This window comes from Macaca nemestrina, chromosome 1 (genome assembly GCF_043159975.1).
Source record: "Macaca nemestrina isolate mMacNem1 chromosome 1, mMacNem.hap1, whole genome shotgun sequence".
Taxonomy (NCBI): Eukaryota; Metazoa; Chordata; class Mammalia; order Primates; family Cercopithecidae; genus Macaca; species Macaca nemestrina.
Window position 1 is genome coordinate 217,976,897 of NC_092125.1, and position 18,734 is coordinate 217,995,630.

The 18,734-nt window shown below is 49.9% G+C and overlaps 2 protein-coding genes across 14 annotated transcripts in view; one reads left to right on the top strand and one right to left on the bottom strand.

Moving 5' to 3' along the window:
- Positions 1-3,675, top strand: part of LOC105473231 (spermatogenesis associated 21) — a 50,842-nt gene extending 47,167 nt beyond the window's left edge. For 6 of the 8 annotated variants that reach the window (XM_071099901.1, XM_011726928.3, XM_024790148.2 and 3 more), the window contains 3 exons: positions 1,430-1,605; positions 2,801-2,978; positions 3,496-3,675. In XM_071099901.1, the coding sequence (XP_070956002.1) occupies positions 1,430-1,605; positions 2,801-2,978; positions 3,496-3,553 (412 nt within the window). In that variant the 3' untranslated portion in view covers positions 3,554-3,675. The remainder of the gene's footprint in view (positions 1-1,429; positions 1,606-2,800; positions 2,979-3,495) is intronic. The other 2 variants (XM_071099912.1, XM_071099922.1) reach the window with 1 other exon arrangement.
- Positions 3,676-5,932: 2,257 nt separating this feature from the next.
- Positions 5,933-18,734, bottom strand: part of LOC105473233 (SUZ RNA binding domain containing 1) — a 32,043-nt gene continuing 19,241 nt past the window's right edge. The window contains exons 2-4 of one of the 6 annotated variants that reach the window (XM_011726933.2): positions 10,883-10,932; positions 8,839-9,090; positions 5,933-7,291 (exon numbers count right to left, since the gene is read on the bottom strand). In XM_011726933.2, the coding sequence (XP_011725235.1) occupies positions 7,162-7,291; positions 8,839-9,090; positions 10,883-10,932 (432 nt within the window). In that variant the 3' untranslated portion in view covers positions 5,933-7,161. Of the gene's footprint in view, positions 7,292-8,838; positions 9,094-10,882; positions 10,933-18,734 lie in introns of all 6 variants that reach the window. The other 5 variants (XM_011726932.2, XM_011726935.2, XM_011726934.2 and 2 more) reach the window with 5 other exon arrangements.

Sequence of the window (18,734 nt, forward strand, 5' to 3'; positions counted from 1 at the left end):
GCACCACTGCACTCCAGCCTGGGCAACAAAAGCGAAACCCCATCTCAAAAAAAAAAAAAAAAAAAGGCAGCTCAGAACTGCCAGGAGAAGAAAGGGAAAAGCCTGTACAGCTCATCTACTAACACCTTTAGTAAGGGTGCCCCACAGGTGCTTAACTCCCCTGCACTTCTGAGAATCCCCTGTGTCAGAGAATCCCTGGGGCAGGAAGCAAGAGGCTCACGTCTGAGGTGGGACCCGTAGGGTCGTCCCTGTGCAAAGTTAGTTGAAGCTTGTGTGAAAGGAGCCACTGCAGCACCCTTGGCCCAAGGTGTTAGTAGATGGCTGGGGTAAGAGGTGGGGCTGAGGCTATGATACAGGGACACTGTGTGGATGTCTCCTTCACTCTTTTCCAATCACTTAGAAGAGTGGCCAGGACACAGTGAACACTCAGTGAATACTTACTGAATGAATGATCTCGCAGTCTAGTGGGGGAAAAGGCAAGCAGTGAGTTAAGAAAATCAAGCGGGTTGCAGGGGGTATATAATTGGGTAACTACAGGTTGCAGGGGGCCTCCAGCAGGAGCCTAGTTACTCTGTAGGGTAGGAGTGGGGATAGGACAGAGAAGACTTTCTGGAGCACAGAGTCCCTAACCTGAAATATGGAAGATGAGCAGGAGTTAATTGCACAGCTAAGTACTTGCACATCTAAGTAAATATATCAATGATAAAATCATTAGGTAATCATAGGTAATGCAGTGGCTCATGCCTGTAATCCCAACACTTTGGGAGGCCAAAGTGGAAGGATAGTTTGAAGCAAGGAGTTTGTGACCAGCCAGGGCAACACAGCGAGACCACATCTCTACACAAAATTAAAAAATTAGCTGGGCGTGGTGGTTGGTGCCTATGGTCCCAACTACTCGAGAGGCTAGGGCAGGAGGGTCAGTTGAGCCCAGGAGTTCAAGGCTGTAGTGAGGTCATGTTCACGCCACTGTACTCCTGCCTGGGCAACAGAGTGAGACTCTTGTCTCCCCGCCACGCCCCTCCCCAAAATAATAGGTAACATGTACAAAGCATTTTCCGTGAGCCAGACACCATGCTGCGTGCTTGAGGCTGTGTTAATTCATCCTTGTTATTTAATCCTAAGGCATGTGAACTGTTTTATCTCTTTTACCCAATGGAAACTCGAAGCTCAGAGAAGTCAAGTCACTTGCATTGACAGGGTAGAGAGAACCTCTTTCCTCCATTTTACACAGGGCAACTAAGGCCCAGAGCAGGGCAGTGACTTGCTCATGGTCACAGAAAGCTAAGGACTGAGCTGGGACTAGAATCCAGGTTTCCTGACTCTTGGGCTTGTGTTCCTGCTCCAGAGCAGGCCAGAGAGACAGGGGCTAAGGAGGAGAAGGGTGAATTAAACACAGCCAGGCTGAGATGGGTGGGCACTGCCTCCCCAGCTACTACCAGAAAAAGCTGAAGGCAGGCACCTGCAAGGCCCAGGAGATGGAAGCGGCCATAGGCCGGCTGCGGTTGCAGAAGCAGCTTCCCTATAACCCCCAGCAAGAAGAGAGCTCAGAAGTCCCAGAACGAAAGGTCCTCAGTATCCTCAGCCGGCTGAAGCAGCAGAACTATGGTGAGGCCCCTGGGCAGGGTGGGATGGGCCAGGGTTGGGGCTCTGCTCTCTTGCCCATCTGGCTTCCTCTCCTTGGGCCCTCAGGCAGCCAGGCCCAGGGAGCTGAGAGGCCAGTTTCCCACTTTGGGCTTAACTGTGTACATCGGAAAACGGCTGATAATCACTATTTTCCTTCTAGGCCTATGAAAATGGCCTCCTGCATTGGACTCCTCCCCTCCTGCCTTAGCCTGAGCACAGGTTGGTCCCATGAGCCAGGACCGAGAAAGAACAGCTGTAGAGACTGGCAATCCCAGCTGTTTACTGAGTGCCCACTGAGCTAGGCTCTTTGCAGATGCTCTGGAATTTAATACTCATAATCATGTATTCACCCCATTTTACAGATTAGAAAAATGAAACTGACCCGGGCATGGTGGTTCACGCCTGTAATCCCAGCACTTTGGGAGGCTGAGGTGGGCACCTGAGGTCAGAAGTTCGAGACCAGCCTGGTCAACATGGTGAAACCCCATCTCTAAAAAACTAGCCGGGTGTGGTGGCAAGCACCTGTAATCCCAGCTGCTCTGGAGGCTGAGGCTGGAGAATCGCTTGAACCTGGGAGACGGAGGTTGCAGTGAGCTGAGATCATGCCATTGCACTCCAGCCTGGGCAACAAGAGCAAAACTCCATCTCAAAAAAAAAAAAAAAAAAAAAAAAAGAAACTGATGAAGTTAAGCAACTTGCCCAATGCCCCTAGCTAGTGTGTTTTGGAAAGGGGTGTTTATATCCAGGTGTGACCCCAAAACCTATGCTCTTTCCACTGGGCAAGCCTGCCTCCTTCCCCAGGTACCATTTATTAGACTCCTACTGTGTGCCAAGTAACAGGATAGGAGCTTTGCAGTCTTTCTAGAGTATGCCTACTAGACTTTGCCAGCACCCGTCACAAAGACCTCTGCTCCTTGTTAAGCTGTTACCAGCTCTTATTCTGTGTGCAGTACAGAGCTGAGTGCTTTGCCTATATTTCTCCTTTAATCTTCATCATCAACTCTTGTGAGGTGTGTACCACTATCACCTCCAGCTCAGAAGCTCAGAGAGGTTAAGTGACTTGCCCCAAAGTGCCTAGTCCATTATGTAGCAAAGCCAGGATTTCACCTCAATCTGCCTGCTTCCCAAGGCTGGGCGTGCTCTGAAGCATTCCCCCTTCTGCCTCCTTCTTCACCAGCTCCCAACCTGCAGAGCCCCTATGCCCAGGTGCCCTGCATCCCGCTCTGCCCACGGATGGACAAGAAGATGGTCCGCAGGAAGCCAACCAACCACTACGTGCAAGACCAGTGCACAACCCCTGGCCTGGCTCCTGACATCCGTAGCCCCTTCTTCCAGTCACGATCTCAAGGAAACAGGTGGGTGCCCAGAGAAAGGGCCCCAGCCTAGGCCCTTCCAGATCCTTCCTTAAGAGGCCCCTGGCCTAATGCCTGGGAATCCATCTTTCTAAGAGACCATACCTGAGAGGCTGCTTATTCCAGGGAGGAGAAAGGGTGAAAGGCAAAGAAAAAAAACCTTTGTTGAGGGCATGTGTACCCGGTAGATTGTTCCACTGAAGCCAGAGTGCTGCTGCTCTCCTGTGTCCGAGACTCAGTGGCACCTGAGGGCTACGAGTTCCCTATGGTTCAACATTAGGACTAGCGGACTGTGCACCTGGGCAGAGGGGAGCGTCTCCTGCAGCAGTCCCCCTCCAGGCCGCTGGGGAAGGGTGCCCTGGACTTGGAATCAGGCCCCTAAGCCCGACTGCTGGGTCCACCATTTCTGAGCGGAGGCCGCCTCTCTCTCCTCACTTGGGCATGCACGGATGGTTCACGTACTGGCAGACAGGGAAAGGGCCAAATGTTTCCCACCCTTCTGCCCCATTGCCCTCCCCAGGGAACACAACTCTGACAGCAGAAAGTGGCCCAGCTCTGTGCCTTCTCGAACCCACTGACCCTCTGGAGGCCTGACTCTGGACAGTTGCTCAAGGCCTGCAGACAGATGGGCCACCAGACAGGAGCTGCTGCTGGAATTTGCTTTTGTGGCCTGGTAAGCTAATAAATACCAATAACTTCAGCCCCTGTGCCTCTTGCCAAGGAAGGTCCTCAAGCTGTCACCCCAGCCACCCCTGGGCTCTCAGGGTGTAGGGTTCTACCTCGAAGCCCTGCCCAGGGTTGGGGTTTCTGCTACAGGTGCCCCTGCATGCAAAGTCTTGACCTTCTGTGCCTTCTCAAAGCACCGGGCTAGGCCCCTCCTCAGAAGAGCGCTTCCCCCTCTGGACTGGGAGCCCCACAAAAGCAGCCGTTCTCTCTCTCCACTGGCTCCAAGATAGGCCCTGTGTAAGAGCAGGAGGTGGCCTCTGCCATGGTCCCCCAACAGAGCCCCAGGACCCAGAGCTCTACTTCTCTGGGAGCCCTAAGGGGTGGGTCCTTTCCCCTCACCCCACATACCACCCAGCCTAGTATTTTACCAAAGACAGTCTTTCCCTGCAACTGGGCAGAGGGAAACCCCCCAGGGTTAAATAAGCGGCCACAGCAAGAGGTAGAGGGCGGGGACTGAAATGAGGACAAAGATCTGACAAGTTTAAAACATGTATTTAAAATACAATTTATAAAATGCTTAATCTGCCAACGGGGTGGGAGTGGGCAGCTGCCCGCTACACCAGCAGAGTAAGACTGCAGGGGTGCGGCCCTCCCTCCCATACCCTTCTGTTCAGACACCCAAGGGGCCCATGTGCACCCCTGGGATCACACAACCAGAAAACAGGACCCCAGAGGTTTCTTGAGTCTCTGCTTACCAGGGAGGCTGGGTGCAGCCCTGCCAGCCCATCCCTGAGCAGGGCACCCCCAAGATAGGGCAGAGCAGGGTATGGCTGGGCTGGCAGGGCAGGGCTGGGCGGGGCAGATGGGCTCTGGAAGGGGCTGATGGTAGCAGATAGGGTGTTGCCTCCTGCCTGCAGGTGGGGAGCACCCTGATTGAGTGGGCTGAGAAAGGTTGGTCACCAGGCCTGGACCCCCCAGCTCCTTTGGTTATAGGCTGACATCAGAGTAGTGGCTCATGGGAAGCGGTTAGCTGGAAGGTCTGAGGCCTGGCCCATGGGGTCAGGGAGGAGCTGGGGGAAGGGGACAGTACTGTGAAGGCAGATAAAGGGGCAGCAGCCTCAGGTTTCTGCCCCCCATCCCCCTGGGGTTTTCCAAGCCAAAGCCTGCAACTTACTTTAAAAAAGAAAAGGAAAAAAAGCACTTAGGAAAGTTACAGACAACTACCCCCCAAAAAATACCCTCCCACACACAAAATCCAAACCGTTTCCTCATCTCCCCTCCCGCCTCCCTCTAACACAATACAGTTTCCTGTTTTCTTTCTTTTTAAAAACGTTGCCTGCTACCTCTCCATTTGGGAAGCCCAGGGCATGACTGCTGGTGGGTGGTGACAGGCACACAGCGGGCAAAGCCCATCTTTGGCCAGAGGGAGGTGGGAGGACCAGTCCCTGCCACATCCTCAATCCAGACACCCACCAACCAGCCTTTACTTTGGCCCCTACTAGAGGGTAGTGGGGCAAGAACAGGTGGTCCCAATAGCTGGGCAACCAGCACTTCTGGCCTTCCCACCTGGACTACCTCTATACCCTTCTCCAATTAAAAGGAAAGTCTCACTTTGGGTGGGAAACCACTATTACATGAGGGATGGACACTATACATTTAGAATGTGGACACTTGGTTAGGGCAGTGGAACTATAAAGATAGCAGCCAATTTTCTTCCTTGCCTTCTCCTGAAGGTAATCCTCCCTCTCACTGACTGAAGCTCTGCTTCCAGCTCTGCTCGTGGGCAATGCCTGGCTTTACGGTTATAAGGCTGTGCTGTGGACTAGCTGCTGACTTGGCTGGCAGCTGGCGCTTCCTCCAGAGGGGAGGACGTGGTGGGGCATGGCTTGCTGGGCCTGGCCCACCATTCCCACAGGCAACCAGCGGTGGAGTGAGCCTGTGAGACTCAGCTTGCCACCTTGGCCACCACGTGCTGCCCTCATCGCAAAACCACACCAACCACCCCGAAACGTATCTGCTGGTCAGGAGCAAGGAGGCCGTCTGGCTGGCTGAGGGATAAGGCGCAGTGCAATGGAAGGGATCAGGAAGCCTGAGAGGAACCAGGTACACACAGAGCCGCTCTGGGCAGCTGCCCTCTTAGTCTCTTCCACCTCAAGGAGCCAAAGCAAACCCCAGGCTCCAGGGACAGAGGATAAACTGCCTTCATTCCAGGCCCTCGCTCTGGAAAAAGGGGTGATGGGAACCTAGGCCTCTGAGGAACCAGTCTGTCATCAATCTTTGCAAAGCAAAGCTGTTCTTTTTCCAACTTTATTCAGAATGTTCTGCCTTCAAGGTACTGATTGCACACAGGAAATGTACCAGGTATAGTTACTGAGCTGGGGCCATCAATGGAGATGGAGCACTGCAGACCCCTAAGAGTTCAAGCCATGCTGGAGTGGGAAGACCTATCCACCTTCTGAACATACGAAGCAGAAGGCTCAGAGTCCTGGAGGCAGACTCTCTCCTGGTTTTCCTTGTGCCGATGGCAAAATACTAAACAAGTCTCCTCTCCTTCACTTCCAAGCCCAGGGATGCAGTCTCACTCCCTGGCGCTCTGCTCTCTTCTAGTAGTAAGCCTGGCTGGTAGGGAACCACCCTGAGGGGTATGGGAAGGGGAAGTCTGTTCACTTTCCCTATCTCCCAAAATACTAGAGGTGGGGTTGGCACCCTCCCCAGGCTCTCCGAGCCTACAGAGCTAGCCCAGTCTCCAGGCAAGGCCCAGATGCCCTGGGACTCAGCTCGGGGAGGGAGGTATAGGCATGGGGTGCTCATCTGTCCTGGCGGCTGCAGAGCCCTGCCCCTTTTCCGGGCGGCAGTAGGAATACAGAAGCTAAGCTCACCAAAATCCTATTGGTTAATGTTTCTAGTGAATTTCCCAGAAACATTTTTAAGTAGACTACCAAACTACCCTTTCTTAATTAAAAATTCGTTAAACCACTAAAACCCCTCCCATGCACTTTTTCTTGCAAATCAGATATTTGTATAAACAAACAAAAATAGGAAGAAAAAAAAAAAAGAAAGGATATTTTCAAATGGAACTTACTTTTTAAGTGATGGAGACATGCACTTGGGGGTGGGTGGGTGTGAGTTTTCATTTGTGTTTTGAAATCCCAAATTAATGAGCATGATAAACTGTTATTGCTGGCACTGGCTTTACCCCAAGTGGCCAAGTGGCACTGTCTGACTCTCTGAGTCCTTGGTGGGTCCTCCCAACCTTCCCCTAACCCCCACCCTTTCCCTTTCCATTGACTTGGGACAGCCCTTGTCGATGAGCCAATCACAGTGGGAAGGGGGAGAAGGGGGGAGGTCACAGTGCATGGGGTTCAAGGTCACAGTGGGCGGAGCAAGGGGGATCACAGTGCAAGTAAGTCAGGTCGTTCCCTCTGCTCAAGTCCAGCTGTCTGCCACGGCAGTGCAACCCGTGGCAGACGACCCAGGAGGCGGTGACGGCAGCAACGGCGGCATCTTTTCTTGCCTGCATTTATCTGCGCTGTTTGAAGCCTTGTGACCCATCAGGACCCAAAGGCTGTCTGATCACATTATTGGGCTGCCTGCTGTCTTCGGGTTGGGAGATCCTGGTTGGCCTGAAAGGAAGAAAAGCAGAGGAAGGCCTAAAAAAGGATATAATAGATGTCCCCCATCATTTCTTTATTTTTTATTTATTTTTGAGATGGAGTCGCATTCTGTCGCCTAGGTTGGAGTGTAATGGCGCTATCTCCGCTCACTGCAACCTCCACCTCCCGAGTTCAGGTGATCCTTCCTACCTCAGCCTACCAGTAGCTGGGACTACTGGCAAACGCCACCACACCCAAGCTAATTTTTGTAATTTTAGTAGAGATGGGGTTTCACCACGTTGGCCAGGCTGGTCTTGAACTCCTGACCTCAAGTGATCCTCCCGCCTTGGCCTCCCAAAGTGCTGGGATTACTGCACCTGGCTTAGATGTCACCCATCTTAAAATCAACTGTCCTTGTAGCTGGGGCCCAAGTCACTCTGGCTCCACAAGTCTGCTTCTTTGGGAAGCTGACTCAGGACACCTCCAAGTTGAGAGGCCCCTGTGAGCAGGTAGGGTCGGTGGTACATGTTCACCTCCAGCAGCTACAGCATTCTTTCCCCCTGCTCAGCTGCCAGCATTCACTTGTAGGCAGGGGGAGTGCTCAAGGGCCCACTCTGCCCAGAGGCCGTGACCACGGACAGTACATGCTCTGCAGAACCATTTGGAATCTCCAGATGTTAGGCCAAGGTAAAGAGCTGGAATCAAGAGCTCAGCAGAGGGACACATCCCCTGCCCCCCAATTCTTCCCTCCCACTCCTCTCCAAACTCTGCGGTTAATGGTTGACTCGTATTACTCTAGGAAACTAAAGGAAGCACGCATTTTCCACCCTGGAAAGGTGAAGACTTAGAGGAGAAACAACAAAGAGAACAGGTATCTCTTCAAAATTATGAAGAGCTAGAAAGAAGGTATGCAGATTAGTTCTTCAAGTCCCAGGATGCCATGCCATAGTGGCCCCTCAAAGTCAGAAGGAGGCCGTCTTAATGCATACTGCTTGATTAGGAAGTGACAAACTTATATAATGCAACCTCTAATACTGCAGAGAAAAAAATGCCAAGAGTAAAAAGGAATTTAGAAAATTCACAAAAACATCACAGCGGGCATACTGGAGACCCAGAAAATATAACCAAAGCACTTATCTGGGCACTTTCCACTCTGCCAGCCCAGGTTCTCGACATCCTATGCTCATTTACTCAATGAATTGCACAACACTTTGATAAGGTTGGTATTATTATCCCATTTTTTCAGATGAGAAAACTAAGGCCCAGAGAGGTCAAGTCGTTCTAAATTAAGAAGAGGTAAGAGGCAGATTTTGACACAAGCTCATCCATGCCTTTACTCTCAATGCAACACTGCCCCCTGGTGACTACCAACCGCAGAGGCAGCATGCCAGCAAACTGCCACCTCCTGATAGACTTTGAGAGCCGTGCCCAGCCAATGAAGCACAGTGAACTATCCCCAACAGGCTGGGGTCCGCGGCTGGAGCTGCATGGTTCCTACCCTGACTCTGCTTGCTTCTCACTACTCTACACGTAGCCAGGATGCTCTCCTCCTCCTGGGTGGACTGGGAGAGCCATCATTGGCTGGTCCTGCCAGCCACACTCACCTGTCGAGGATGGGTTTCTCCTGCTCCTCCTCGGGGCTGGCACTGCCCAGGATCCGCTTCCGGGCCTCGGCGTACTCGGCCTCTCGCTGTGCTAGGGACTTGACCGGAAGGGTGGGCCTGCTGGTGGAGTTGGGGCTGCTGACCACACCGTTGCTGGTGGGCCTCTTGAGGATGCGGATCTGTGGAGGGGGCCCCGCGGGAAGGCTATCGTCCTGAATCACAATGGGCACTTTGGGAGGAGATTTGGATTTCCTGCTGACAAAGAGCAAACACAGCTTCACAAATCATGCTCCTAAGGAAGCCCTGTCCATGTCCCACACCCACCCTCTCATCACTTTCCTCTCCCTCCTTACTAATTCTACCCATGATTCTCTGGCCTCTGACCAGACAGCAAAATTTCCACTCCTCAAGAAGCGTGTCCCAAAAAAGCAAGCTTGTGACCAGCTCTGGCAGGCCACAGGAACTGCTCCTCAGCCCTAACCCCTGGCCATGGGGGCTGGAACGCCACCTCCTTCTATCCCCGTGTTCACCACAGCCACATCAACCACCATTTGGCCCTGCAGCAAAACAGTTTATGTCCAGAATCGAATGACGTCAGTTAAGATCCCAGCTTCCCTACACAGATCAGAGTAGGACTGGCTGGTGGGGTGGGAGCCTTTGAACTTAGGGGTCAGCAGTGTTCACTCTCAGCCAAATCTTCCATCACATGCTCAAACCAGACAAACACTACAAAGGAGCCCACTGTGCCATCCCTGCCTGGCATCAAGATTTACCAAGCCACCTTCTAGTGAAAGTGGCCTGTGCCTCCCAGAGACAAGCTACACCAGACAACTGAATTCTCTTCAAAAGAGCTTCTGAACAGAGAAACCTCCCTTGCCAGGGCTTTCTGGTCTTTTGGACAGCGGCGGGGCTGGAGTGAAGGATGCACCTAGAAACAGTGCTTGGCAATGCTCAAAAGAAAAGCATTGTCCAAGGCTGGTGGACGCGTACATCAAGGCGATGTGTCCACAAGGAGAGGTGGAATGACAAAAAACAAAGAGGGACAACAACACATGAAGGGAAAGAAACAAAAGCCACAGGAGGAGACAGGAACCTAGGCAGGAATGACCACCCAACAACAGCCACCAGGACCCTCCCCAGAGCAGTCAACCAGCTTCTCTTCAGAACCAAACAGGCCTGCTTTCAGAGCTTTCACTGTCAGGAGTCGGGATTGGAGGAACTGAGTCAGGGTGAATGGAAACAAGTCCTGGGTAGGACACAAATGGTATGGAACGGGGACTGTAACCCAGGGTTAGTGTGGTTGCTGAGATAAGCAGACAGACAAGGAGCCAGCAATCTGATCAAAGAGGCAGGGAGCCAGGAAAACTGGCAGGCAGGCAGAGCACCCCAGAGTTTCCTGGGGAATGACTGTGCAGGCCAGTAAGCAAATCCAGAGAGGTCCTATCTTCCCTCCTGTCCCTTGTACTTATGGAAAACCAACAGGTTCCCTAAGCCCAAAACAGAAAGCCGAAGTCAACTTTCACCCACTCTGGAAACACCCTCCTCTGTCGTCTTGGTGGAGAACAAAGCTATTTTTAAAGGTTTTTCAAGAATTTCCTAGAATGTTTTCTTCCAGGATACCCTTATAATACCCTAAACCACCAAGTCACTGGGGACCCAGAGAAATCATCTGCCCACACTACTCATGCCACAGAGAAAGAAACTGATGTCCAGAGCAGGGAAACGACTTGCCCCAGATCTCAGAGCAACTGGGGCACAGCCAGGCCTAAAACTCAAGTCTTCCAACTTGTCACTTCCTCACATCCCATCAGATGACCTCACGCAGGGAACCCACAAAGGTCAGAGGCAGGTGCAACACCCCAGCCTCACCCCTAAAGCCTCAAGCCACCACATCCTGGTCTCCAACTTGGAGGGAAGGGTTTGCTGCCCCAGAGCCTGACCTGCTAGGACCTGCTAAACCTAATGGCCAGTTGGAGAACACCACTGACTGCCCAGCTCTCAAACCACAGAGAGCTCGAGCCCTCAGACCAGACAGCAGCCTTACCTCTCTTTCTGTGTGATCTTCAGTTTTTTTTCCAACCGTCTGTCTATTTCCTAGAGAAAAAAAATGTATATAAAAAGAGGAAAAAATCTCTCTCAAATAAAAACTTAGTCTTTATTTTTGGAGCTAAGGGCAGTGTCCTTTCTTTAGGCAGGGACATGACTGTGTCCTTCAACATAATAGATGTGCACTAGATTCTGGGGTTTGGGGACCTGATACCCTCTGCAGGTCCATCTCCCTTCTAGCCCCATGGCCCCATGATAGTTCTAAACCTCATTGTTCAGCTGGGTTCTTTGCATAGCCTCCAACTAGTTTTCTGACCTGTAATCTGTCTTTCACAGAGCCATTCAAATCACCTTCTAAAACTAAATTTAGGAACACTTACTCTATTTTATGAAATAAAGAGTTGGCCAAAAACAAAAAACAAACAAAAAAACCATAAATCTGATCATGTCACTTCAACTGCTTGCAGACCTAGTCAAAGCTTCTGAGCAAGCCTCACCCATACCTTCTTTTACCTTCTGTCTCTGTTTTGCTATCACTAGCCCCCAGAACCCAGCATGCTGTTCCACCTGCCTGCCATGCCCTCTCCCCTTGCAAACTCCCATTGATCCTGCACGACCCAGCCTGGATGTCTACCTCTCCTTTGTAAAGTCTCCTCTGATCCCACCAGCATGGTGCATCACCTGGTCCTCAGAATAAACTCTCCCTTTTACATTCCTTTATGGTCACATCTATCTAATATTTTAATAATCTATTTTTTACTGTTATGGACTTGAACTCTCTGTGATTGACACCTACCAAAAGGCTTAGAGTAAAACCTATGCCTTATGTTTGTGGCCCTGGAGGTCCCTGGTCTACAAGTGAACATGGGAAACCTGAGGAAGAGACAGGACACCTGAGAGTGCAGCAAGGATTTCTCTCAGAACCAGAGTCTGACAGGTCTTGATTAAAACAACGCCACCATTTTAGAGAAAAGCGGAGAGAAGAAAGAGGCTGAGAAGGAGGAGCAGGCGGGACTGCCTTCCAACATGCCCTGGCCTCATCTCTTCAAGCCCTGAGCGGGACATCGGGCTCATGGCAGTCTGAGCCCTCAGCCCATCAGCACCAGCATGCCTATGGCACCTCCACACACGCGTGTGAGCATCTATCTCCTGGACAGGGGTGTGGGGAGAGGCCTTGCACAGAACAAAGACCAAACCCCCAGGCTGCTTGGCTGCCCTACGGCCTTTCTTAGAAAAAGTCCCACTCCCTCAGCCATCCTCAGTGAGGACAAGATCAACTAGCTCTAATGGAGACGGAAGAAACTGTATGCAAAATTCTGTGTTTTTCTGGAGAGAAGATCTCTAACGGTGGTTCTCAACCAGATAAGATTCTGTCCCTCAGGGGACACTGGACAATGTCAAGCCATTTTTGGTTGTCACTATCAGGGGAGATGCTAAATGTCCTACAGTGTACAGGACAGCCCCACACAAAGAACTATTTAACCCCAAAAGTCAACAGCTGAGTTTGGGCAACCTTAATTTATTAGAATGGGGTTTTCAAAGGAGTCCATCACTTGTAAAATGTGAAGAACCATAGCCGTAGTGAGGAGGCTTTAAAATTTGGTGAGATCTGGCCAGGCGCGGTGGCTCACGCCTGTAATCCTAGCACTTTGGGAGGCCGAGGTAGGCAGATCACGAGGTCAGGAGATCGAGACCATCCTGGCTAACATGGTGAAACCTCTTCTCTACCAAACAATAGAAAAAATTAGCCAGGCGTGGTGGTGGGTGCCTGTAGTCCCAGCTACTCAGAAGGCTGAGGCAGGAGAATGGTGTGAACCCGGGAGGCAGGGCTTGCAGTGAGCCAAGTTTGTGCCACTGCACTCCAGCCTGGGCGACAGAGCGAGACTCCGTCTCAAAAAAAAAGAAAAGAAAAAGAAAAGAAAAGAAAAGAAATGTGGTGAGATCTGCTCCATGGCTCAGGGTGTAGGCCATTTTCATGAGCACTCTGTATGTCCTGAAAATAACTATTCTCCAGTTGATGGGTACACTTCAAGCTGGTTAGCTATATTGTTCTAATCTTGTAAATTATTACCGATTCATTTGATCTACTGACCAGGTAAAGAATTAAGAATTATTGGCCAGGCACAGTGACAGTGGCTTATGCCTATAATCCCAACACTTTGGGAGGCTGAGGCAGGCGGATCACTTAGGGTCAGGAGTTTGAGACCAGTTTGGCCAACAGGGTGAAAACCCATTTATATTTAAAAATTCAACAATTGGCCAGGTGCGGTGCTCACGCCTGTAATCCCAGTACTTTGGGAGGCCGAGGCGGGCGGATCACGAGGTCAGGAGATCGAGACCATCCTGGCAAACACGGTGAAACCCCGTCTCTACTAAAAATACAAAAAAAATTAGCCAGGCGTGTTGGTGGGCACCTGTAGTCCCAGCTTCTCGTGAGGCTGAGGCAGGAGAATGGCGTGAACCCGGGAGGCGGCAGAGCTTGCAGTGAGCGGAGATCGCGCCACTGCACTCCAGCCTGGGCGACAGAGCGAGACTCTGTCTCAAAAAAACAAAACAAAACAAAACAAAGTCAACAATTATCCAGGCATGGTGGCACGCACATGTAATCCCAGCTACTAGGGAGGCTGCAGTGAGTTAAGATCACGCCCCTGCACTCCAGCCTGGGCGACAGGGCAAGATTCCATCTCAAAAAAAAAAAAAAAAAAAGAAGACTTATTCTTTCCAGTAAGTTAGACAGTTTATCATTATGATGTGATCTTTTTTGCCTTATAATGTATTGTTTAATACTAATAAAGTCGACCAGCTTTCTTTTGGTCAGTATTTCCTAGAACGTATTTCTTCTCATCTTTCCATGTCCTTATTTCTATCTCTTGTAAATATGAACTAGATCAACCATAAGAAGCTAGATTTAAATCCAGTCTAACACTGACACCTATTCTGACTGGTACTAATTTGTGTTTAAAATACATTTGGCTGGGCATGGTAGCTCACACCTATAATCCTAGCACTTTGACTTTGGGAGGCCGAGGTGGGTGAATCACTTGAGGTCAGGAGTTCGAGACCAGCCTCAACAAGGTGAAACCCCGTCTCTACTAAAAGTACAAAAATTAGCCGGGTGTGGTATCCCAGCTACTCAGGAGGTTGAGGCAGGAGAATCTCTTGAACCTGGGAGATGGAAGTTGCAGTGAGCCGAGATTATGCCACTGCACTCCTGCCTGGGCAACAGAGCAAGACTCTGTCTGAAAAAATAAAATATATATATATATTTATAACTTACTGTATTCTGAGGCACCATCAAGTCTCTGGAGGGGCCAGAAAGGCACTAAAATGGAAACCTCTCACTCCAGCTTGGAACATACTTGGTGCCAAAGAATGCGGAATGACTGAATGGAAAAGGTACACCAATAATAAGAGAACAACCTGGATGTTTTCTGTGAACTGACAAACACAGACACTCACATGGAATCTATGTCCACTGTGTACTCTGTCCTGAAAGTGACTGTATTGACGGAATTATATTAATTTTATTAATACCAGTGTTATTACCTGAGTAAGTACTACATCTCATATTAGTCTGTTGCCTATTACCTTTTAAGGGCTTCTCACAAATAACTTCTTGCTTTAAAGTTTCATACTGTATCATTTTGCTCCACTCTAAATACAAAACCGCCTATTCGAGTTTCTCCAACATAAACAGAGCCTTGACAGCTGCAGAATTTAGATGCCTTTGAGGGTTGAGAGCAAATGGCTCCATAGACCAGGCAAGTAGCCAAACGCCACTCGCAGGGAGCCTATGTGGGGAAGTGAAGGGGCTGCAGGGCACCAAAGAGCATTTGCCCTGCCTAATGACGGCCAACAAGCCTTGGCGGACAGGGCCAGACCTAGCTCAGAAGAAACCAAATCAATATTTTTATGGCAATGCACTGAATTTTCCAACTTCACTATGTGAACTTTCACTTTCATATCGCTGTGAGAGCCAAATAAGGCAGAGAAATGGGCCTCATACATTAGAGCTGAATTTGAGAAGTCCCATGCAGGTTTCCTCTGAGGAAAGCAAACTGCTTCCTTCTTCCTCTAGGGTTTAAGGAAGATGGACCATCTGCCCAGTTCCAGCACAAGGAGCCTGGGTGGAAAAAAAGCCCTTCAAGAGGACATTGTAGGCCATGTCTGAGTAAATGCGCCTCTGTCCCCAAACTAGAACACGACTAACATACTTGGCATGTAATATAATACTAACGGCTTTTAAAATGATGTCTTATATCAATATAATGTATTATGGCTGTCAACATTCTTCCCCAGACATTCACTTTCTGCTCACATCAGCCCTGTTTGGTAGACAAAGTAGCTTTTTTCCTTCTGTCAGATGAGGGTTTGGGAACTTACCCAAGGTAACAAGGTAGTAAACCACAGATACAGCCCTAGAATTCACCTTTTGAGGCCCCCATGCTGACATACCACCCTCCCCCGACAATTGCTCAAATCCACTGGAAACGCCGGTATAAACCATTAGATATTGATTATCTCCCCCAATTCCACACTGCTCCCTGTCATGCCAAGAACTACAACTCGCGTCCAACTCCACTGTGAAAGGGAGAAGGGCTTTATCAGAGCTGGAGAGGGATTCTTCCATAAGATTACAGAATGGGATGGAAACCTAAGCAGCTTTGGTGGAAAGTGGATCCTGGTCACCTTTAGATAGCCAGCTGGACGCCAGCATGCTCAGAGCCGCCCAAGCGGGAAAAGGAGTGCTCTGCCAGTCGCTGGAGAGGGCATCGCATCTCCCTCTGGAGTCTGTCCAGGTATCATGAGTCAGTCCATTCTCTTCTCAGACAAGGCCTTGCAATCAATCTGCTCTCAGACTCGTGCTTTGAAAAGCTGGACCAAGTCAAAACTTTCCTACAGGGTGCATTACAAGGAAAATGCGCATCTCCCCCAGAGATGCAATAGCCCAACGGAATTAAACAGGCCTCAGAACTTGTTTGGGGAAGCATCTAGATGCAGGCCTGAAATAAGGAATCATATTACCTAAGGGCACCCTCTCTTTTGACAAGGATGTAGAGTCCTGCCCAAGGTCTAGGCTCCTGTGTTAGAGGCCTGACCTCCATCGCTAGTGAAAGAAAACCATAAGCTCTGTGACTGCTGTGAGTGGGCACAAGGCAAGTGCTAGGGCACAAGCATACCACAGGGCGGTGGCCAGGAAAGTCTGATCTCCGACTCCTCCTCCTCCTGGAAAGGCTCTTCAGCCAAGTAGCACCAAGCAGCCCACAGAAGGTGACATTCTGTGTTCTGGGTCCAAATCCTAAGCAAAAGATCTACTGTTGCCAAACCTTGGTATCACTTGTCCTATGGGGCTACACATCTACAGAAATGAGACACAAGCTTCTCGGTCTCAGGGAACAAGCAAAGCCAGAAGGAAAGAGTGGAGGCAGGAAATCATGAAGAAGCACAGTAGGGAGGAAGGTGGTTCTTGACAGGGCTGGTCCTTTATGGGAGGTAAAGGAGAAGCCACAACCACAAGGTGAATGGGATCAGATGTCAACATCTGCAAATTTAACTTACCAGAGGAGGAAGCTCAGCTTCTCTGGCTACTGATGCCCTTAACCTTGCTATGAATGTGCTTGTGTGAGCCTCTGGCTGAAAAGTTGGGGTATGGGACCTAGGAGTACAATGGGGATGAGATCATTCCCCAGGAGGAGAGCAGGGAAGGGGTCACCTCAAGCAACCCAATTTGTTTCTGTCACAAGCTACAAAAGGAACAAAGGAGACAAAAGATAGAGATGTGTCTGCAAAGTGAGGCAGATTACAATGGCAGGTTTACTCCTGTAGTTAAGAGGTCAATGACAAAGGAAAAAAGAAAGGTGAGAAAGGGAGAGGAGAGGAAGAAAGGCAGAAGAGAAAAACAAATAGGCTATTCTGGGTTTTAGTGTAAAGCAAAGCAAGTATAAGCACCATTACAGTTGTACTTTCTCAGAAATGAATGTTTACAAAAAAGCCCGGGGTGATGACGCTCTGGGGGACTGATTCAAACTAGCCAAGCTCATAGGCGACAAAGTGAACAAACCCACACCTGTTACACTGCAAGGGTCAGAGGGAGTGTCTCACTCTGCCTGATCTGCTGCTATCCACTCCCCAAGGCCAGCAGGCCTCCCCACTCTGTGCCTCAGTATTCAAGCCAAGAGTGTATTGTCCTGCTCCATCACAGCACCCCTCTCTCTGAGAACCGGAATCCTCTGGTCTCCAGTGTCACCAACATGACTCCCAAGAAATAAACCCGAACTCCTGACCTCAGGTGATCCACCCGCCTGGACCTGCCCAAGTGGCGTGTGCCACAGCGCCTGGCCAACATTCTCTACTTAAGTCCATAGAGCAACCTTGTAATTGAACAGGGATCTAAGAGGGACCTTTGCTTTGGACTTTGAATTAGAAAATACTATTTTATTGGCAACAAGATTACCATTTAAGTAACTTTTTCCAAATGATTTGCCTTTCTCTGTTAGTTTCCATTTCAGAAGATGACATTTCCAATGTTCTTCTCAAATTCAAGGAATAACAATGGCCTTGAGCTCCCTATGAATCGCTGCCCCACAGGCTCCTCTGATCTCATCCTGAATCGGGGTGCACAAGTCTACAACAAGTGGACCCGGGGAGATCTGAAGAAGAGACAGGAACCTGGAGAGCACAACAGGATTTCTCCCAGAATCACGGCCCCACAGACCCTGAGTAACACAAAGCCACCATTTTAGAAAAAGCAAAGAGAAGAAAGAAGGGATAGCAGGCGGGACCGGTCCTGAACTCCCATGCAGCAGGCCAGGGCCCATGCTGGCCTCATGTCTTCAGGCCTTGGGAGGCACACTGGCGCCCAGGTCCCCTGGCTACAGGGTCTCCTGGCAGGCCAGTCTCCCCAGCAAGGGGTCTTGTTTCCCATACCACAAATATGGATGGGATTCTGACTCCTTGGGTGTAGGCCCCAATTTCACTTGGGAATGCAGCCAAAGAATTCACAGGTAGAAACAATCTACAACAGCAAAATCTGATCTAAAACTATCAGATAAAAACGTCTCCCGCATCATTAGTCATTTTTTTCCTTTTTTTTTTTTTTTTTTTTTTTTTTGAGACCAGGCCTTATCTGTCATGCAGACTGGAGTGCAGTGGTGTGATTGTGGCTCACTGCAGCCTCAACCTCCTGGGCTCAAGCAATCCTCCTGCATCAGCCTCCAGAGCAGCTGGGACTATAGGTGCACACCACCATGTGGGCCTTTTTTTTCCCTTTTTTTGGTGGAGACGGGGTCTTGCTATGTTCTCCAGGCTCGTCTTAAACTCTGGACTCAAGTGATCCTCCCACCTCACTCTCCCAAAGTACTGGGATTATGTGTGAGCCACTGTGCCCGGCCACTAGTCATTTCAAGTTCAAATGTACAAACCATGGACTTCAAACAACATCTATGTTCATTTGTTTAATTATGTTTCATCTCTGCCTTGTTTCCCTGTCAGTAGCATAGCAGTGACAGTGTCCTGACCTGGTAGGACTAGGACTGGCCACCTTCAATGCTCCTGTAATTATTCCACTTTCCCTGGCTAACCCCAGAGAGGGACATACCCCAAGTCCTATCACCCCAGGTTTGACTCCACAGGAATGCTTCACATATTTTTAAACAATTCACATATTTTAAAATAATAATGTTACAATGATACTATTTTGGATATACTGAGTTATATTAAAAATATTAAAATTGGCCAGCCACGCTGGTTCATGTCTGTAATTCTAGCACTTTGGGAGGCCCAAGCAGGTGGATCACAAGGTCAGGAGTTCCAGACCAGCCTGGCCAACATGGTGAAACTCCGTCTCTACT